Source organism: Chiloscyllium punctatum, chromosome 36, assembly GCF_047496795.1.
Source record: "Chiloscyllium punctatum isolate Juve2018m chromosome 36, sChiPun1.3, whole genome shotgun sequence".
NCBI classification, from domain to species: domain Eukaryota; kingdom Metazoa; phylum Chordata; class Chondrichthyes; order Orectolobiformes; family Hemiscylliidae; genus Chiloscyllium; species Chiloscyllium punctatum.
In genome coordinates this window covers 42387012-42409722 of record NC_092774.1, presented here as the reverse complement: position 1 = coordinate 42409722, position 22711 = coordinate 42387012, and the positions used below count along the sequence as shown (strand labels likewise).

Genomic DNA, 22711 nt, shown 5'->3' with positions numbered 1-22711 from the left:
ACCTTAAACCTAGTTCTGGACTCTCCCACCCCAGGGAAAAGACTATGTCAACTTATCCTATCCATGCCCTTCATGTCTCAAGTCTGTTTCAATTGATCAGAGCCAAAGTGGACTGTTCTGATGAAAAAACTCAGTCCTGGCTCAAAACATGGGAGTATTTGGGCTCATCTGTTGCCTGCCATCTGTGGTCATGTTCTTTTCTTAGTGGGCGGGGAAGGAAGGGGGGTGGTTGTGAAATTATTGCATCTCGGGCTGGGATTATAAATACGAGCCTATCCAGTTGACACAGCGACGCAGTCTGCAACATCATTATTGGGTTCGCACTCATATATTGAATCTGTAATTGTCTGGCACTTTGCCCGTGAATACAAAAGGTTTCAGCAACGCTTCAGTGTCGGAAAAAGAACTACTGAAACACACTGGTCAGCTCCACAGAATCTCATTAGGTGAGATTCCAGGTGAAAATGTGTAGAACATGCTATCCCAGGGAGCGGTGCAGAGGTTAACATAGATGGGTTTGAGGAGGAAGGAGGGAGTGAAATGAATAAGAGGATGTAATGATGGATTGAAGTTGGCGAGGGGAGGGTGGAGGCTTTTTGCAGCATGAACAGGGAATTTTCAAGGATATTGTCAGGGCTGGAGAGTTTTAATGATGAAGAGAGGTTACATAGACTAGAGTTGTTTTCTTTGGAGTACAGCAGAATGAGAGCGGACATGACTGAGATGTATCCAATTATGACAGACCTAGACAGGCAACGAGAAGAAACTTCTTCACTAGGTGGAGGGATCAATATCTGGGGTACAGATTTAACGTCAGGAAAAGAAGGTTTAGAGGTGATGATTTGGAGATGCCAGTGTCGGCCTGGGGCGTACAAAGTTAAAAATCACACAACACCAGGTTATAGTCCAACAGGTTTAATTGGAAGCTTTCGGAGTGCCACTCTTGTGATCTTCACCCAGAGGTTGGTAGGAATCTTGAACTCAGTGCCTGTAAAGGGTGGGAGAGGCAAGAAACATTTGAAGAACTATTTAGATGTACACTTGCAAAGCCAAGGCAGACAAGACGATGGGCCAAGTGCTGAACAAAAGGATCCAAACAGTTAGGCGCTTGATTTTGACTGGTGCAGACTCGATAGACTGAAGGGCCTTCTTCTGTACTGGAGACCACTTAGGACTCTAATTCAGTTGGGTCAAACCTCCTGTTTCAATGCTATATATTTGAACTACTTCAGTGATTAACAAGCAAGGATCAAATCATCAGCACAACAGTTTAAGTAGCAGCACACGATACTGAAAGCCTTCACTTCATTCCAGACATCGGTCGGTGCGCAGTGTGAGATAACTGGTGCTTTAGCAGGTTTCTGGCTCTTTTAAAGCTCTTGCCACAGTCAGAGCACTTGAATGGCGTAGTCATGTGAACACGCCGGTGACTCTGCAGCGTCGATGACTGAGCGAAGCCTTTCCCACACAGGGTGCAAATGAATGGCCTCTCACCCGAGTGAACCCGCTGGTGTGTCACCAACAGCCACTGCCTTTTAAAGCCCTTCCCACAGTCCAGGCATTTGAATGGTCTTTCGGCCGTGTGAACCCGTTGGTGCATCAGCAGGTTAGACGACCGAGCAAACACCTTCCCGCACTCGGAGCAGCTGAACGGCTTCTCCCCGGTGTGGACCCGCTGGTGTGTCCGCAGGTTGGACGACTGCGTGAATCCCTTCCCGCACACAGAGCAGGTGAATGGCCTCTCCCCGGTGTGAACTCGCTGGTGGATCATCAAAGGGGTTGACTGAGCAAAGCCCTTCCCACACTCAGGGCAGGTGAACGGGCTTTTGCCTGTGTGACTATGTTGGTGCCTTTTCAAACACTTGAAGGTTCTGAACGTCTCCCCACATTCGGAACACTTGAAGGGTCTCTCATCCAGGTGAACCCGCTGGTGTGTTAACAGAGCGGACGATCGTGTGAACCCCTTCCCGCACACAGAGCAGATGAATGTCTGTTCTCCGGTGTGCTCACGCTGGTGCCCCTTCAACTTCTGGGCGCTATTAAAGCTCATCCCACAGTCAGAGCATCTAAGAGGTCTCTCTTCACTGTGGATTTGCTTATGTTTCACCAGGTGGGTTAGCCGACTGTAGCCCTTCCCACAAATGGAGCAGATGAACGGCTTCTCCCCAGTGTGAACTCTCTGGTGTGCCAGCAGGTTGAAGGACCGAGCGAATGCTTTCCCACACACGGAGCAAGTGAACGGCCTCAGCCCACTGTGCAGGTGTCGGTGTCGCCGCAGCTCCTGGAAGCTTTTAAAACACTTGCCACAGTCAGAACATTGAAATGGCCTCTCCTCTGTGTGAGCCATCTTATGCCTCATCAGATCCCGGGAGCTTTTAAAGGTCTTCCGACAGTCGGAACACTGAAATGGTCTTTCCTCTGAGTGAACAAGCTGGTGTGCCTGCAAATGGGACAGATAAGCAAATACCTTTCCACATACAGAGCAGGTGAATGGGCTACTCTTGGTCGGACTGTGCTGATGAACCCCCAAAGATGGCAGGGAACTGCAGCTCTTCCCATCACTTCCAATTTCACTACGGGCCTCTCCATTGTAACAATCCACATGATTCCCTGAGACGGGGATACAGCTGAAGGAGAGTCCATACGCAGAGGGCATCTTTGCCCGGTCCACTACACGATCACTGCTTTCTCCTTCCATCAGCAAGGTCGACGACAGCATTCAAGATCCTGATAAAGCCAGCCGACCTATCCAAGGTGCAGTACGCTGGAGGTGTTGGGAGTGAGTGACTTCCTGCCGTTCCCTGTGACGTGACACCGCCCCCCGCCCCCCCCAACACGTTTGGCCTTCCTCACCAACTTGAACTGAAGAAAAAGGCTTTCGGGTCCAGGATAAAAGCAGAGTAACACTGACGACAATGCGAATCCTGAGGCTGGAAAGGGAAATGCTGGATTTGAGCACTGGAATCTGTGGAGACAGGGAGTGACAAAGAACGAAAACAAAATAGAATTAAAGATAGAGCAGGAGCGATCCTCACCACGGCGAGTTGGGGTTGGGGGGGGGCGGGGGGGGGGGGTCAAGGCTGACCGGACCTCCCAGTCACCGCCTATTTTAATTCCCCTTCCCACTCCCTTTCCAACATGACCATCCGTGACCTCCTCCCCTTGCCACAATGAACCAAACTGCAAATCGGAGGAACAACACCTCATCTTCCGCCTGGGCAGCCTACAGCCCGGAGGACTCAACATTGAGTTTTCCAATTTCAAATAACCTCCCTCCCTCTCCCTCCCTTCCACTCCTCCCAGCCACCTACCGGACTCATTCCTCCCACTGACCAACCAGGTCGTACCCCCTACCTGTCTTCACCCATCCCCACTTCACCAGCCTGCCCCCGCGACCCCCTTTGTCTGCCACTTCCCATACACCCACCCCCAATCCTGAAGAAGGGTTACACCCGAAATGTCGACTTCTCCACCTCCTGATGCTGCCTGGCTTGCTGTGTTCTTCCAGCCTCCTGCTTGTCAAGCTTGGGACAAATGGCATCTGCCCCTACCCAGAGTGCTCAGCGCGCTAGAAACCGCTCTATGTCGGTCAGCCCCCAGCGTTGGCGGCCCCGGCAGAAAGCGAGCTCTGTGACCAGCTGGGCGAAGAGAAATAAAATGAATGCATCCAACCCGGACCACCCGAGAGATCCTGCGCTAATCCCACACCTTCCATAGTCAACAGAGCCTCCACTCCCCTTCCCGCAGCCGCGGCTGGGACAGTAATGGCGACCGCGGCGATGATTGACGAGCGCAGCGACCAATAGGAAAGCTTGGAGGGCTCAGGGCACCGTGGGTCCTCCAATCAATAGAGAAAGCTGGAGGACCTGGCTGCACTGGGTCCTCCAACCAATGGGAAGTCTTGGAGACAGGAGGCGGGTGTTGTGGGTGTGTCAGCATAAGGAGGCTGGAATGGGACTGAACAGAGAGGCTTGGAATTCTCAGCATTGACTCTGGATCCCAAATGTCTCTTGGCTTCAGGTTAAACATGGGTCAGGAAACGTCCGAGTGATTACCACCCCTATTGGCTGATAAGACAGTACTAGGCAAAAGTGAGGACTGCAGATGCTGGAAATCAGAGTCTAGATTAGAGTGGTGCTGGAAAAGCACGGCAGGTCAGGCAGCATCCGAGGAGCAGGGAAAATCGACGTTTTGGGCAAAAGCCCTTCATCAGGAATAAGACAGTGCTGTTCCATGTTGAGCACCTCATGGAGGAAGCACTTTTGGTTGGTGAGTATGTACTCTGGTGTGGGAGATTTCAATATCCATCATCAAGAGCAGCTGGACGGCAGTACGAGTGGTTCGATCCTGAAGGTAATTTATTTTGATAGGACTTGAATATAAAAGCAGGCATATACTTCTGAGGTTAAAAATGTGTTGCTGGAAAAGCGCAGCAGGTCAGGCAGCATCAAAGGAGAAGGAGAATCGACGTGAGATAGATAGATTCTTGATTACCAAGGGGCTCAAAGGTTAAGGGGAAAAGGCAAGAGAATGGGAATGAGAAACGTATCAGCCATGATTGAATAATGGAGCAGACTCAATGGGCTGAATGGCCTAACTTATGCTGCTATGTCTTATGGTAATAGATGCCAGGATGGGTCTGCTGCAGGTGATGGAGAAACCAGCTAAAGAGAAAAGCATCCTTGACCTCTTCCTGACCAATCTGCCTAATGCTGATGCATCTGTATATGACAGTATCAGTAAGAGTGATCACTGCACAGTCAGTCATTGTGGAGACAAATTCATTGAGAATGCTGTCCATCGGGTTACATAGGAACAGGAGTAGGCCATTCAGCCCTTCAAGGCTGTTCCACCATTCGGTTAGATCATAGCTAATCTTCAGCCTGACTCCACATATCTGCCTTAACAAGTATAAAATTAACAGCTGATCCAGAACACACTGCCATTTGTAGAAGAGAGTTCCAAATCGCTACCATCCACTGTATGAAGAAATGCTTCCGAAAATCTCTGCTGAACAGTCTGCACCTAATTCTCAGACTATGCCCCCTTGTTTTAGAATCCCCAAATAGCGGGAAAAGTTTACCTTTATCTCGCTTGTATTCTCATGTACATTTCTTGAAGACTTCAGTCTGATCATCCTTTAACCTTCTGAGTTCTCAAGAAAAATGGCCAACTTTATGTAATCTCTCATAACTTAACACCGAAAGTCCAGGTGTCATTCTTGTAACCCTACAGTGCAGTCCCTCCAAGGCCAGTATATCCTTCCTAAGGTGTGGTGCCCAGGTATGCTCACAGAACTCCAAGTGGGGCCTAACCTGGGATTTGTATAACAGCAGCATAACATCTGGATCCTTGCCCTCCAGGTATATAGAATAGCATTCCATTCACTTTTTTGATTATTTTCTGCACCTGGTAGTGACATTTTGAATCTGTGCACCTGAAGCCCCAAGTCTCCTTGGACATTCACATGATTTAACTTCATACCATATAGAAAGCAGAGTCGAGAGTGTGGTGCTGGAAAAGCAGTGCATGTCAGGCAGCATCCGAGGAACAGGAGAATCGATGTTTCGGGCATAATGAAGGGCTTATGCCCAAAATGTGGATTCTCCTGCTCCTTGGATGCTGCCTGACCTGCTGTGCTTATCCAGCACCACACTCTCGACTCTGATCTCCAGCATCTGCAGTCCTCACTTTCTCCATATAGAAAGTACCCTGATCTATCCTTTGTTTGTCCAAAATGAATAACCTCACACTTGCTTACATTGAACTCCATCTGCCACAGTTTTGCCCATTAGGTTATTCTATCAATATCTCTTTTGAAACTTTATACTATCATCTATACTGTCTACAATGCCACCCAACTATGTGTCTCCAAATAAATTTGGATATTTGACTTTCTGTACCATTATCCAAGTCATTAATAAATAATGTGAATCATTGATCCTTGAGGAACATCACTGGCCACATCTTCCCAATTTGAGTTCCTACATATTATCCGTACTTTCTGTCACTAGTCACTCACCAATTTCCCAGCCATGTCAGTAATTTGCCCTCAATTCCATGCGCTTCAACCTCAGTTTACAGTCTCTCCTGTGTGACTTTCTTCAATGCTTTCTGGAAGTCCACGTAAACAACATCTATTAACATTCCTCTGTCCATTACCATAATCACCTCTTCAAAAAAATGCAATGAGGTTTGCTGGGCACAACCAACCGTGCCACTGAGTAACTGAAAATTTTAAAGGTGTTTGGTTACCTCATCCTTGAATATAGATGTTTCATTTATTTCCAATTTCCAGCATTTGCAGTATTTTGTTTTTATTAACAGAGGAATTAATAATAGAAATAAAGTGATATTTTCTGTCTGCTTTAACTACAGCAGAACAAAAACACCCCACAGAATCATAGAAAGCCAAGAATGAAAAAAGATGAATGGAAAAAGCAACAGACACAATCACTAGAGAACACGTCATAGGTATCCCAGTGAACAAAAGGGAGAAAAGTCCCTGTGTGGAATCCCAACATCATAGGGTCTTAAAAGAAGCACCTTGAACAATAGTAGATGCATGTTTTGTAATCTTCCAAAATTCCTCAACATCTGGAAAGATCCCAGCAGAATGGAGAATTGCAAATGGAGCATCTCTTTTTCCCGAAACGAGAAGGACTGAAATCGAGGAACTAAAGGCCAGTCAGCTCAACGTTTGTCATTGGGAAGTTCTGCAGTCCATTTTTAAATAGGCAGTAACAGGACATTTAGAAAAATGTGCAGTCAAGGAGAGTCAACCTGGCTTAGCGAAAAGAAAATTTACTTTGACAGCTTTATTAAAGTTTTCTGAGGATGTCGCCAACATTTTACAATACTGAGACAGAAAGAAAAACAAGTTGTGAGAAGCATACAAGCAGCCTGGAAAGTAATATGGATCGGGGTGAGTGCGCACATATTCAGTTGGCCGAATGCCATGTAGAAAGGTGTGAGGTCGTCTGCTTTGGCATGAGGAATAGATAAGCAGAATGTTATTCAAATGGAGGAGAACTGCAGAATGGATGTGTTGAAAAGCAAGCTGGATGTCCTTGTTGGTGAGTTACAAGACAACATGTAGGTCAAATGAATTTGAAAGAAATCTGAAAGAAAACAGAATGTTGGCCTTTATTACAAGAGGGGATGGAGTATAAAAATTCCATCTTGCTATAGCTGTACAGGTTATTGTTTGTTACATTTGGGGACTGTGTCAGGTTTACATCACGTTACCTAAGGAGAGGATGTACATTTATTGGATGCAGTTCAGAGAAGGCCCAGTCTGGATTGAAGGAGTTATCTTTAAATGGAACATTGAGCTGTTTCGTCCTATGCTTACTGGAAAGTAACAGTGATCTCACTGAAACATATGTTGTTCCGATGGGTACAGAAAGGCTTGTAAGGGAATCTAGAAAATAAAATGCAGCGTTGTTTGAAAATAAAGGTTCCTTTTAAGAGGCATTTCTTCTTGCTCGTGTTTGGAATTCTTTCCTCCAGCGAGCTGTGGTATCTGGGTCATTGAATACAATCGGGGCTAAGTTAAACAACTGTTGATAACAAGGGAGTTAAAGATTATGATAGACAGGCAGACAAGTGTATTTCATAGAATCGTCAAATCCCTAGTGTGGAAACAGGCCATTTGGCCCAACAAGTCAACAACCCTCCGAAGAGTATCCTACCCAGATCCATCCCCCTACCTTATTGCATGCATTTCCCCTGATTAATGCACCTAACCAACATATCCCTGAACACTGTGGGGCAATCTAGCATGGTCAGTTCACCTGACCTGAACATCCCTGAACACTACGGGCAATTTAGCACGGCCAATCCACCCTAACCAGTACATCTTTGGACTGTGGGAGGAAACCAGAGCACCTGGAGGAAAGCCATGCGGACACGGGTAGAATGTGCAAACTCCACACAGACGGTCGTCCGAGGGTAAATCTGAGCACCACACATCAACAGTGGGCAGGGGAGAATCATGAGTACATTTTGTGAGAAACCAGCAGTATAAGGATACATGGAAGAGCTGTTCTCCTTCCATCACCATTTAAGGGAGGCAATGACCAAGTGGTATTTCTATAACTGTCCACATCCTGCGAGGGTGGAATTTAAGTTCAATAAGACTCTGGAATTCAGAGTTTAAATGATAACTATGAATCCATTGTTCATTGGGAAGAAAAGCCCATTTGGTTCATAAGATCTAGGAGCAGACCTAAGCCATTTGGCCCATGGGGTAGCACGGTGGCTCAGTGGTTAGCACTGCTGCTTCACAGCACCAGGGTCCCAGGTTTGATTCCTGCCTCGGGCGACTGTCTGTGTGGAGTTTGCACATCCTCCCCGTGTCTGCGTGGGTTTCCTCCGGGTGCTCCGATTTCCTCCCACAGTCCAAAGATGTGCAGGTTAGGGTGAATTGGCCATGCTAAATTGCCCGTAGTGTTAGGTACATTAGTCAGAGGGAAATGGGTCTGGGTGGGTTACTCTTCAGAGGGACGGTGTGGACTTGTTGGGCCGAAGGGCCTGTTTCCACACTGGAGGGAATCTAAAGTAAAGAGTCTGATATGCTCCTCACCCCTATTTTATGCTTTCTCTCCACATGCCCTCAAACTGTTACCAACTAAAAATCCAACTCCTCCTCAAATTTACTCACTGTCCCAGCATCCACTCTACTGTGGGGTCGCAAATCCTACAGATTCACAACCCTTTGGGAGAAGTAGTTTTTCCTCGACTCTCTTTTTAAATTTGCTGACCCTTATTCTGAGGTTATGACCTTTTGTCTAGAATGCCCCACAAGAGGAAGTAACCGCTCCTCATCCTTTTTTTCCACACCCTTTTATCGTCTTGAATACCTCCATTTGACCTCACCTCACTCCTAGTATCTTATGTTTCTGAATGCAGTTGTGTGCAAGTTTTCCGTGCTTTTGCAACAGTCTGTGAAACCCCACGTGCAGATTGACTGCAGTCAGACCATAAATAGATAAATAATCCTTGCAGTCTGTTCTCAACATATGCATTTCATGAGCAAGTGTTGAAATGTTTGTTCCAGCCCCACAGTTTCCTTTGTTTAAAAGTCACAATCAGAAAGATCCAGTTTTTCCTCTCGTTTGAAACGAATGACTCAATCGATTAGATTTTCATGATAAGGAGATGCCAGTGTTGGACAGGGGTTGGACAGAGTTAAAAATCACACAACACCAGGCTATGGTGCAACAGGTTTATGTGGAAGCACTAGCTTTCAGAGCGCTGCTCCTTCATCCTGATGGGGCAGGATCATAAGACATAGGATTTATAGCAAAAGATCACAGTGTCGTGCAACTAAAACGATAAACTGTGATCGTTTGCGATAAATTCTGCATCTTATGATCCTGCCCCACCAGTTACCTGATGAAGGAGCAGCGCTCTGAAAGCTAGTGCTTCCACATAAACCTGTTGCACCATAACCTGGTGTTGTGATTTTGTTTTAAGATTAGACACAGATATGGGGGGGGGGGGTGGAGTTCTGAGATCAGCCCCACCCCTCATTCACTCCCATTGGTTGGAGGACCACCCGCCTCAGCTCAGTCCTCCAGCCCCACCCACTCACCTCCTTATTGACCCAAAGCCGCCGTCAATCAAACGCCTCGCCAAGCCATGATCTGAGCATGCTCAGACGACCAGGGGGCAAATGAAGGTAGAGGTTAAAAAATATTTGGAAGAAGCCCAGAGGAGGAGGTGAAGAGAGGGACTCGCCAGAGGCACAGGGACAGGAAATATTATCTTGGTGGAGGAATGAGGACAGGTTCAGGGAGCGTCTGTCAATTGGAGCAGAAACTGGGCTTGAGTAAGGGAGCGTCTGCTAATGGAATAGGAATGGGTTCAGAAAGCATCAAGGCGAAAGTGAGGACTGCAGATGTTGGCGGTCAGAGTCTCGATTCGAGTGGTGCTGGAAAAGCACAGCAGGTCAGGCAGCATCTGAGGAGCGGGGAAATCGACGTTTCGGGCAAAAGCCCTTCATCAGAAAGCATCTGTCAGCTGAAGGGAGGATAAATAATTGAGCTTTTTTTCCCCCCCCTATGAATGAAATATGTACAGATTTCAATGAGACTTTGTTCCCCCACCGCGAGCAACTGCTGCAAAATACTGGGGTAGTTTGTCGGCACTGGAGAAGGGTCACACCCGAAACGTTGACTTCTCCGACTCCTGATGCTGCCTGACCTGCTGTGCTCTCCCAGCTTCCTGCCTGCCTGAGGGAAAGGCACACCGACTCAGGTGACCTTTTAACTAGCTACACAGACTGGTTGAGAGTGTTGCATGAACTGATTGTGGAGAGAGCTTTAACCGGTCACACCACCTCAAGGGACATTGCATCATTCACAGTGGGAAGAAACCGAATGCGTATTTTTCTGTCTGAGAGTGCTGGCGAACAAACCAAACTACAGGATTGTTACAAGTGCGAGTCATGTCTGCACGGGGATTGCACCCCAGAGTGGCACATAACGCGAGGAGAAACCCTGTAAGTGCTCCGACTGTGGGAAGGAATAGCTGGAAATTCACCGGCGCAGTCACACTGGGGACAGGCCGGACAACTGTCCCACCTGCGGGTTCACAAGTGACGCCCCGGGGGATTGTCGGGATGGGATGGGACTCACCTTTGCAGATTGTATCACATTCAGCTGTTTCTAGGGGGATGACTCCACCGGATTGCAATGCAGAGTGACACGAACAGAATGGGTTCAATTCCCGCCCCGGCTGAGGTTACCATGTCCTTTTCAACCTCTTCCCCCATCTGTGATGTGGTAGTCCTCAGGTTAACTTCGCCATTAGTCATCTCACTCTCTCTCTACTGAGAAAGCAACCCTAAAGTCCTCTGGAAATACACTGACTTTACTTAAGTGTGTAGCCACTTTTGATGTGTGCGTTAACCCAAAACTAGGCGGGAAGGTGGATTTCAGGTATCCTCTTAACCTGCAGGATTCTGACAGAGTTTAATATTCAGAGCAATTTTGTAAAAATGAAGAGTGTTTCACTTGTTTGTCACTTCGTTCTACGGCTTGAGAATTCACACTCTGTCAAAGGCACTATTCAGTACTGAAAATTAATAACCTCAACAGAACCTCAATGTGTCCTCCACGACTTTTCTGTACCCTATGTTCGACATGAACGTGAATCTGCAAACCTGAGTGTTTTTTTTTTAAAAAAGCCCACCAAACATATTAACCAAAAGATGTACATGTGAACAGTTCATGGCACAGTTTCTTTTTAAAGCTGAAAATGTGTTGCTGGAAAAGCGCAGCAGGTTCAGACAGCATTCAAGGGGCAGGAGAATCGATGTTTCGGGCATGAGCCCTTCTTTAGGAATGAGGAAAGTGTGCCAAGCAGTTTCTTTTTAAGACTAGACTAGATTCCCCACAGTGTGGAAAGAACAACCCACCCAGACCCACTCCCCGACATTTACCCCTTTGTCTGGTTTGACATGAGAAAGCCATAATGACATTGATTCTGTGACTTGAGGAGGAGTCTATATAAACCATAAATGTTTGGAGTCACAATGAGAGTTGTGACTTAGAAGAACAGTTAAAAGGCATCTGGATGGGTAAATGAATAAGAAGGGTTTGGAGGGATATGGGTCGGGTGCTGGCAAGTGGGACGAGATTGGATTGGGATATCTGCATGGCGTGGACAAGTTGGACTGAAGGGTCTGTTTCCGTGCTGTACATCTCTATGACTCTATGAGTCAATTCAAAGTTACAAACATATCAGCTATCAAACAAATGGTCCAGAAAAGTAATCACACATCAATAACCTTTAACTCTAGTCCTTGTTGTATTTATCGTAAGGTAGTGGCTGAGAAGCACTTAAGTCAGTCCAAGACCAGGGCAATTCATTCAAGGGAGAGAGAGGTTCATTTTGAAGGGAAGAGAATTTAGTTAGAGAGGGGTCATTGAGAAGAAAAAGTGATGACATAAAATAAACTAACTTTTTTGGAGTTCATTGGAAAAGTAACAAAGAATGAACAAAAGTCAAGTAATAGATGTAACATATGGATTGTTTTTAAATATATTAGGTAAGTACCACTACATGATGGACTCATGATTAAGACGTGGGGTGAGATGACAAGCGAGAGAATAGATAGCAAGCTGGCTACACTGGAAAATAGAGTGAGAGTCAAGGCAAAGGCTATCAACTTTACTGGCGTAGGGTGGCAAGTGGAGATCATCAGGCATCAGTGCTGGGACTACTGTTGTTTACCATTTACTTTGACAATGTGGAGGTGGAAATCAAAAGTACATCTTCAAAACTGGTAGGCGATACAAAATTGGAGGCTCAGCTAACACTGAGGAAGACAGCCATGTAACATAAGGTGTTAATAAAGTGTATGGGCCAGGTTGCGTAAATTGCAAATTAATTTCAAAACGTTTTAAGTGTGAAATGGTGCATTTTGATGGGAAGAACGAGGAAACTTGATTTCAGTCTTTGGACTTTACCTGGGTAAGGTATCTGTCCAAGGAGTGGCCTATGGTTAACCGAAAAGATTGCTTATGAGCACAGGAATGGGAACTTATAGGAACAGCACGGAAACAGACCCTTCGGTCCAACCTGTCCATGCCGACCAGATATCCCAACCCAATCTAGTCCCACCTGTCAGCACCCGGCCGATATCCCTCCAAACCCTTCCTATTCATATACTCATCCAAATGCCTCTTAAATGTTGCAATTGTACCAGCCTCCACCACTTCCTCTGGCAGCTCATTCCATACCCGTACCACCCTCTGTGTGAAAAAGTTGCCCCTTAGGTCTCTTTTATATCTTTCCCCTCTCACCCTAAACCTATGCCCTCTAGTTCTGGACTCCCCAAACCCAAGGAAAAGACTTTGCCTATTTATCCTATCCATGCCCCTCATAATTTTGTAAACCTCTAAGGTCACCCCACAGCCTCCAACGCTCCAGGGAAAACAGCCCCAGCCTGATCAGCCTCTCCCTATAGCTCAGATACTCCACCCTGGCAACATCCTTGTAAATCTTTTCTGAACCCTTTCAAGTTTCACAACATCTTTCCGATAGGAAGGAGACCAGAATTGCATGCGATATTCCAACAGTGGCCTAACCAATCTCCTGTACAGCTACAACATGACCTTCCAACTCCTGTACTCAATACACCGACCAATAAAGGAAAGCATACCAAACGCCTTCTTTACTTTCCTATCTATCTGCAACTCCACTTTCAAGGAGCTATGAACCTGCACTCAAAGGCCTCTTTGTTCAGCAACACTCCCTAGGACCTTACCATTAAGTGTATAAGTCCTGCTAAGATTTGCTTTCCCAAAATGCAGCACCTCACATTTATCTGAATTAAACTCCATCTGCCACTTCTCAACCCATTGGCCCATCTGGTCCAGATCCTGTTGTAATCTGACGTATCCCTCTTCGCTGTCCACTACACCTCCAATTTTGGTGTCATCTGCAAACCTACTTACTGTACCTCTTATGCTCGCATCCAAATTATTTATATAAATGACAAAAAGTAGTGGACAAACTGGAAACATATTCCTGGAGACCTTCTGCAAGGTTGCCAATATGGAGGCCTCAAACGATTGCAAGTCCATGATGTAGATACCCGGTAATGTTTTGTTGCAGCAGTCAGGGCAAACAAAAGAGTGGGAAACGCAAAGAGAACTTGTTATTCCCACCACAATTACTACAAGACATGGTCAGTAAGATTGAGCAGAGCTTGACAGAAACTTAAGTACAAGACACTGTTAAAGTACAGGTTTGAGACGGCCCAGGGAATCCCTTGTGGACTCAGACCTGTAAAGCCTCTCTCTTGGTTCGTCCCGGAAATTGTACTGTTTGGAAGTCTGGAATAAAAACTTCTTACAGACAGTTTAGTATAATTTTAGTCATCCTCTTTATTCACTAATAGCATCACTGTTACAACATAACACTGACACCTATATACGCTAAACTAGCTAGGTGCTAATAACCTCGGAGAGTAGGGTACTGGTCCTCAGTGCCCCAGCAGACTACTCCGATGTACTGATACTAAGTGGCTTCCTTTACACAAAGTTTACAAAAACATTGTATGTTCTTAATTAGACAGAACAGTGAAGACAATAATTCGTAAGGAAGAAAAGTTAATTGACAGATCTGTGTGCACTTGACAGATCACTCCTACAGGCCTTGAGCTATCTATCAGGTGGGAAAGACATACCCAGCTTGCTAGCGAGATGAACTCCTATCATAAAGAGGTCCAGTCTGCGCTAATTGGAGTGTTCATAAAGTAACCTTGCACAGCTCACATGTCTGATATCAGTGTTTTATGAAATGGTTTCTTAGCAAGGAGGGCAAACTTTCGACCATGAAATGGCTTCCCGACAGATTGTTCAGAAGCTCTTCAATGTTAGGTTCAGAATAATTTTAAGCTGGGAGCAGATTCCTGCTTTTTATCTTAAGCACAGAATCATTCTGTACCTGAGGCTGAAGTGTTACTGCGAGGTTGTATTTAAAAAATGATGAATTAGTCTTGAATTAAACATGCCTTCCTATCAAGTTTGTGATTCAAATTCAAAGAAGACATAAGATCTGGCTAGTTAGAATTAACATTGGGGCAGTCTTGGTCTGTAAAAAACAGCAAGTTAAAGCCTTATCAACATTACCTTTTACAGAGTTTGCATTTCATAACCAGTAATAGGTATTCAAAATCATCAAAAAGTCTCAAAATGCAATTAAATTCAATCCATAGCAGATAAGTATGAAGAGTTAATTTTCTACTAGTACCCCCAACAGCCTCAGCACTAAAATGGTCTCTCTCTCTAGGTACTTTTGAACTCTCAAGTCAGCAAAGATTTTTTTCTCTCTCTCTGTGTCTGCCTTGCTTGCAAGGAGTAATAACAGTCCATTCTAGTGAACATGATCCAACCGTTAATTACAAAGCTTTTGATACCACCGAATTTCATATTGGGGTCAGAATCAAACACTGTCATTAATTTCACAAGGGAACGGCTGTGAATGTTATCACTTGGTGTCCTGTTCATACAGGTTCACCGATGCTAAGGCAAGTGTTCTTCATGGTTTTACAGCCCAGGTGTCCCAATCTTTAAGTTTCCCCTCTTTTTTCTAAGCCTTCCTGCCAGTCTATTTTCTAGTGCAGTAAATGTGTTCTATAATTCAGCATTGCCTTTAAACATTCAGACTAAAATGTAAGTTTTAAGGCTATAGACTTTCTCAACACCAGAACCCAATGGATTGTTAACTCTTAATGTATAGGATTTTGACGGTGTTAAACTTTCAGAAGTCATTTTACGAGGGCAAAGGATGTATTCACAATAAGAAAACTTAACCTTACGCTAACAGGATAAGACCTGTATGCGTCACAGGCCTGGACAATACGTAAAGAACTGTGGAATAAAATAGTGACCTTTGAAGCGTAAATGTTGGGATGTATGCTAAACATTCCACGTGCAGATGATGTATTTGAAATTGCTGGGGCATAGTGAACTCTAAATGATTTCGTCCAGGAGAGAAAAGGTCAATATCTTGGCCATTCGGTCAGAGCAACCCGGAAGGGGAGATCTGCAGGAATCGGAGTCTGCGTGGTTTTATTTTGATTTTGGCTGTCACGAAATGATTGCAGATGAGCCACAGTGGATATTTGAAAACGGTGAAAGACAGGCAATAGTGGAAGACCCATGGTCCTGAGCAGTTTGCAAAACAAGAACAGCCATGCACCTGAGCTTGGACTTCGCGACGGATCTGACGACTGTGTGCTCTTTTATCTGCGTAAACTCACAATAAAACCCAACGGCGGCAAATTTGGTCTAATTTGACGCTCCCTAGAAGGAGAAGGTGTGACTGCAAGACTGGGAAGGTGAACACTTCCTGCAGAGTCTGGGACGGGTGAAGGAGGAGATGTCTTCCGCCTCTTAGCTCACAGGGAGTTCAGTAAAAAGCTGTTAGCTGCTGTGCGAGCAGTCCCACCTCCATTTTGCTGCTGAGCTTCCAAAACCAGGCCAAGCAACCACTGCTCCATTTCAACCAGGCTACACTGGCAGCCTGATTGACAGAGAGGACATCCTCACTTACAATCCGGTTGCAGTCTTAAGAAGTGCAACTTTAACCGAAACAGCTATGCTAGTCACACTGCTCCTATTACATCCAATGGAAAAGCTGTATTTAGGTTCTGGAGTTCCTTCCTTGTCAGAAAATGAAATGAATATCACAATGCCCTATATGGGGCAGCTCAGTGGCTAGCACTGGTGCCTCACAGCTCCAGGGATCTGTGTCCCATTCTGCCTGTGTCTGTGTGGAGACCGCACGATCTCCCTATTCTTCGAGGTGCACCAGTTTCCAGCCACAGTCCAAAGAATATGTTAGTTGGGCGGAGCGGCCATCCATAGTGTCCAGGCGAGGTGGATTAGCTGTGGGTAATATAGGGTTATGACGATAGGCGGTGGGTCTGGGTCTGGATGGAATGTTCGTTGGTGGTCGGTGTGGACTCGATGGGTCAAATTGTCTGTATCTGTGCTGTACGCGGCAAAATTAGATTAGATTCCCTACAGTGTGGAAACAGGCCCTTCCACCCAACCAGTCCACAACGATCCTCCGAACAGTAACCCACCCAGTCCCATTTCCCTCTAACTAAGGCACCTAACACTATGGGCAATTTAGCATGGCCAATTCACCCTAACTTGCACATCTTTGGGTGAGATGTTCTTCGGTGATCAGTGTGGACTCGATAAGTCAAATTGCCTGTTTCTGCATTATAGGGGTTCTATGATACACCTTACGTGGCTAAATTACTGTATTGATAATTTTTTGTATTCATTCATGGATTATTACCCATTTTGTAATTGCCCTGGAGAAGATGGTAATAAGCTGCCTTCTACAAACAACATGGTCTCTTTTGTGTTGGTACACCCATTATACTGTTGGAGAGGGACTTTGGGTTTTGACCCAGCCATAGTGAAGGACCAGTGATACATTGCCAAGTCAGGATGGCGTGTATTTTTAAGGGGAATTTCATGCCGATGGCATTTCCATGCACCTGCTGCCCTTGACTTCCTGGATGGTAGTGGTCGTAGCTTTGAAAGATGCTGTCTGAGGAGCCTTGACAATTTCTGTAAATGTTACACACTGCTGCTACTGTGCAAACTTTAGGTTAGAGACAAAAAAACTGCAGACTCAGGAATACAAAGTAGACAAGCAGGAGGCTGGGCGAACGCAGTAAGCCAAGCAGCACCAGGAGGTGGAGAAGTTGACATTTCAGGTGTAGTCAGTCTTCAGGACTGAGGGTAGGTGTAAGGGGGAGCTGCAGATAAAGGGTGTGCTGGGGGCAGGGTGGTGAAATGGGGATAGGTGAAGACAGATAAAGGGTACAACCTAGCTGGTCAATGGGAGGAATGAATCCATTTGGTGACCGGGAGCAATGGTGGTGGTGGGGTAGCTGGAAAGGGAGTCAGGGGACGGGAGGTTATATGAAATTGGGGAACTCTGTGTGGATTCCTCCAGGCTGTAGGCTGCCCAGGGGGAAGGTGAGGTATTGTTCCTCTGATTTGCGGTGTTGTTCGTTGTGGCAATGGAGGGAGCCAAGGATGGTCATGTCAGAAAGGGAGTGGGAAGGGGAATTAAAATGGACGGTGACTGGGAGGTCCGGACCTGGCTAAGATGCATGGCAATATGAACCATTCCCTAAGTTTACATCCGTATCCCCGACGTACAGAAGATCACAATTGGGAATGCCTGATGTAATAAACTAGGTTGGAAGACAGACTGGTGAATCTCGGTCTCACCTGGAAGGAATTGTTCAGGCTCTGGATGGACGAGAGTGGGGTGGGATGCCGGCAAGTTTTGCATCTTTTCTGGTTGGAGGAAGGTACCTGTGGAGGGCGGGGGGGGCGGGGTTTGGTGGTGAGAGACAAACCAGAGTCTGTCGGAGGAAACGGTCCTTGTGGAAGGCAGAGAGGGGTGTGGAGGGAAAGACGTTCTTCATGGCGGGGTCCAATTGGAGTTGGTGCAAGTGCTTAAGGATGATGCATTGGATGCGGAGACAGGTGCGGCGTAAGGTGAGGACAAGGGGTCCCTGTCTTTATTCCATTCAGAGGGGTGGGGTATAGATCAGTGGAACGGGGAATGAAGATGGTGCAGTGGAGGGCTGTCTGGATGACAGAGGAGGTAAAAGCATGTTGTTTGAAATAGGTGCACATCTGGGCTGCTTGGGAGTGGAATGTCACCTCATCCAAGCAGATGTAGCAGAGGCAGAGGAATTACGAAAACAGGATGGCGTTCTTGCAGGATATTGGGTGGGAGGTGGTGTAGTCCAGGTTATGGGAGTCTCTGGGTTTGTAATAAACGTCCGTCTGGAGACTGTCGCCAGGGATAGAAATGGTGAGGTCGTAGGGACGTGTCTGAGATGGGCCCAAGTGAACTTGAGGGCAGGGTGAAAGTTAAGGGTGAAGTCAATGAACTGCTCCAGTTCGGCCTGGGTCTAGGACGCTGCACTGATGCAGTCATCGACATAACGGCGGAAGAGTTGGGGCACAGTGCCTGTGTAGGTACTGAAGAGGGACTGTGCGACGTAACCAACAAAGAGGCAGGCGTAGCTGGGGTCCATCCGGGTGCTCATGGCCACCCCCTGGATTTGGAGGAAACGAGAAGAGTTAAAGGCAAAAGTTATTGAGGGTGAGGACCAGTTCGGCTAGGCGGAGGGGGACTGGATGGATCTGTTGGAGAGGAAGAAGCCAAGGATCTGAAGGCCATCCTTGTGTGTATGGACATGTACAAGTGAAGGTAAAGTGCTGGGGAACTGGAAGTTACTGAAGAGATGGGGGGGGGGTCCTGGTTGGTGTTGCAGACGTAGGTGGGGAGTGTCTGAACCAAGAGGGAGAGGATGGAGTCAAGGTAGGACGAGATACGTTCAGTGGGGCAGGTGCGTGCCGAGACGATGGGTCGGCCCGGGGTAGTTGGGCTGGTGGATCTTGGGGAGCAGGTAGTACCGGGCCGTGCGGGGTTGGGGAACTGAGATTGGAGGCAGTCAGGGCACAGGCAGAGTGAGCGATTTTGCCTGATGGGTTGCGGTGGAGTCATGGGCAAGGGGAAGGTAGGACGTGGCATCAGGAGTTTGTTGCTGTCCAAAGGCAGTGGAGGTAATGGTATTCATGGATGTAGTGCCAAACACTTGGGTTGCTCTGTCCTGGCTGATCTTGAGCTGCTTAAATATTGTTGGAGCTGCACTCATCCAAGCAAGACACATGAGGCATATAGCACAGAAACAAACCCTTCACTCCAACTTATCCATGCCAATAAAGTTTCCCAAACTCAACTCGTCCCACTTGCTTGTGTTTGCCCCATAGAGTCATAGAGATGTACAGCACGGATCCGATCCATCGGTCCAACCCATCCATGCCGACCAGATATCCCAACCCAATCTAGTCCCACCTGCCAGCACCGGCCCATATCCCTATAAATCCTTCCTATTCATATACCCATCCAGATGCCTTTTAAATGTTGCAATTGTACCAGCCTCCACCACATCCTCTGGCAGCTTATTCCATACATGTACCACCCTCTGTGTAAAAAAATTGCCCCTTAGGACCCTTTTAAATCTTTCTCCTCTCACCTTAAAATGATGCCCTCTAGTTTTAGATTAGATTATATCATTCCCCTCTCACCCTAAACCTATGCCCTCTAGTTCTGAACTCCCCCACCCCAGGGAAAGGACTTTGTCTATTTATCCTTTCCATGCCCCTCATGATTTTATAAACCTCTAAGGTCACCCCTCAGCCTCCGACGCTCCAGGGAAAACAGCCCCAGCCTGTTCAGCCTCTCCCTGTAGCTCAAATCCTCCAATCCTGGCAACATCCTTGTAAATCTTTTCTGAACCCTTTCTATCTCTCTAAACCTTTCCTATTCATGTAACTGTCCAAATGTCTTTTAAATGCTGTAACTGTACCTGCATCTACCACTTCCTCTGGCAGTTCATTCCACATCCTGTGTGAAAAAAGTTGCCCCTCAGGTCCCTTTTAAATCTTTCTCCTCTCACCTTAAAATGATGCCCTCTAGTTTTAGATTAGATTAGATTAGACTCCCTACAGTTTGGAAACAGGCCCTTCAGCCCAACCAGTCCACACCGACCCTCTGAAGAGTAACCCACCCAGACCCATTTCCCTCTGACTAATGCACCTAACACTACGGGCAATTTAGCATGGCCAATTCACCCTAACCTGCACATCTTTGGACTGTGGGAGGAAACCGAAGCACCCGGAGGAAACCCACGCAGACACAGGGAGAATGGGCAAACTCCACACAGACAGTTGCCTGAGGCTGGAATCGAACCTGGGATCCTGGTGCTGTGAGGCAGCGGTGCTAACCACTGAGTCACTGTGCCGTCCTGCTGAAGTTGCTGTTTCTTTAGTACACTATCTCATCTCAAAAGGAAAGCAGAAGTGAAGAGAGAGCGACGGAGGAAGGGATGAATTTTAATAGATAAAGCAGTTGCAGAGTGAAACTGGAAGAAATTCGGCTGGAGAGTGTCAGATGTGATTCAGTGGTCACCACTCTTGGTCGGGAACTTGCAACCCATTCAATCAGCCAGAGAACAGGTACAGCACAGGTCATATACAAACTAAAGCATCTTTTAAACTGAAAGTAAAGCTTCTTTTACTCTATTAAACTGACCTGAATTAAAATTCCCTCAAGATTGTCACCATCAAATACTCCCTGGACAGGGTCAGCACGGAATTAGACAGAGAGTAGATTTCCCTCGACTCTGTTAAACTTTTCACCTCACATTTAGTTTAAGGGGAATACACACAGCAAATACTTTACACAGAGAGTGGTGGGCGTCTGGAACGCCTTGCCAGCAAAGGTGGTAGAGGCAGGCACTGGAGATTCATTTAACATGGGTCTGGACAGATTCATGAGCAGGTGGGGAGCAGAGGGATACCGATCCTTAGGAATTGGGCGACAGGTTTAGACAGTAGATTTGGATCGGCTCAATCTTGGAATAGATACATAGATTCTTGATGGTCAAGGGGATTAAAGGTCACTGGATAAATCAGGAGGGTGGGATTGAAAACACTATCAGCCATGATTGAATGGGTGGGGCAGCCCCGATGGGTCATCTCACCTACTTTCTGCTCCTCTATCCTTAAAGGTCTTAATCTCCTCGACACTGTCCCCGTCATACAGTCCCCTGGGAGGCCGCGGGGCTGAGGGGAGGTCGGCGAGCGGGGCGGCCATTGGTGTGCGCGTGGGGGGGGGGGGCATTGGAGTGCGCGCGGGGGGGGCGGCCATTGGTGTGCGCGCGGGGGGGGGGCCATTGGTGTGCGCGCGGGGGGGGGGCCATTGGTGTGCGCGCGGGGGGGGGGGGGCGGCAATTGGTGTGCGCGCGGGGGGGGCATTGGAGTGTGCGCGGGGGGGGGCGGCCATTGGTGTGCGCGGGGGGGGGGGGGGGGGGGGGGGCGGCCATTGGTGTGCGCGGGGGGGGGGGGGGGGGCGGCCATTGGTGTGCGCGGGGGGGGGGGGGCGGCGGCCATTGGTGTGCGCGGGGGGGGGGGGGGGGGGCGGCCATTGGTGTGCGCGGGGGGGGGGGGGGGGGGCGGCCATTGGTGTGCGCGGGGGGGGGGGGGCGGCCATTGGTGTGCGCGGGGGGGGGGGGGGGGCGGCCATTGGTGTGCGCGGGGGGGGGGGGGGGGGGCGGCCATTGGTGTGCGCGGGGGGGGGGGGGGGGGGGGGGGCGGCCATTGGTGTGCGCGGGGGGGGCGGCCATTGGTGTGCGCGGGGGGGGGGGGGGGGCGGCCATCGGTGTGCGCGGGGGGGGGGGGGGGCGGCCATTGGTGTGCGCGGGGGGGGGGGGGGGGGGCGGCCATTGGTGTGCGCGGGGGGGGGGGGGGGGGGCGGCCATTGGTGTGCGCGGGGGGGGGGGGGGGGGGCGGCCATTGGTGTGCGCGGGGGGGGGGGGCGGCCATTGGTGTGCGCGGGGGGGGGGGGGGGGGCGGGGCCGGGCCGGGCCGGGCCGGGCCGGGGTATCGGCGCGCAGGGGGCCGTTGGTGCGCGCGGGGCTGGTCCGGGGTATCGGCGCGCGGGGGGCCGTTGGTGCGCGCGGGGCTGGGGGTCTGCGCTGGGAGCATGCGCCGCGTCGGCGGGAGGAGAGGACGCGCATGCGGGTAGGAATGATGATCGCGGGACGGAAACCCTCGGGATGTTTGGGGGCTCGCCAGCTTTACAAAGACTTTGTGTGGGGTGGGGGAACAGATCTCTGTTGTTTTCATCTGTACTTACCCCACGCTTTGGGGCGGGAACAGGCCGGCCCGTTGGAGCGGAGCAGCCGCCATTTTCACGGGTTGGGATCGAAGGCCGGTGGCCGCCATCTTGGAAAGGGGGCGCCTGCGCGGCTGTCTCGTGAGGGATGGTTGTTGTGGGCTCCTCGCTGGTCATAGGCGGAGCACGAAGCAGCTGGGCGGGGCCCGCTTGGAGTGGGCGGGGCTGCATTCAGGGCCCTTGCCGTCGGGAGTGGGCGTGGCCGCAGGAGGTGGGCGTGGCAGGGGGCGGGGCATCGCCTCTTGCCGGGGGAGGGACTCAGCGAAAATTCTGAATGAATTGAATTCGCTTTAATGTCACATGTACTCACATGAGAGCAGCGAAAAGTTTCAAAGTTTGTCCAGGGACGTGTCAGGTTTGTTCTTGTGAGAAACAAAGCTCACACACCTCAATAATTGCAGTC

The 22711-nt window shown here is 48.5% G+C and overlaps 1 protein-coding gene across 2 annotated transcripts; it reads right to left on the bottom strand.

The window, feature by feature from the left end:
* Nucleotides 1-899: 899 nt before the first annotated feature.
* Nucleotides 900-22404, bottom strand: LOC140460965 (uncharacterized). Of its 2 annotated transcripts, none has more exons than XM_072555710.1 (2): nucleotides 22270-22404; nucleotides 900-2965 (listed from the first exon to the last, which is right to left on the bottom strand). In XM_072555710.1, the coding sequence occupies exon 2, from the start codon at nucleotides 2717-2719 to the stop codon at nucleotides 1301-1303; it is 1419 nt and encodes a 472-aa protein (XP_072411811.1). In that variant the 5' UTR covers nucleotides 2720-2965; nucleotides 22270-22404; the 3' UTR covers nucleotides 900-1300. The 2 variants fall into 2 exon arrangements, with proteins under 2 accessions (XP_072411811.1, XP_072411812.1); XM_072555711.1 differs by lacking the exon at nucleotides 22270-22404 and adding an exon at nucleotides 3709-3823.
* Nucleotides 22405-22711: the final 307 nt, after the last annotated feature.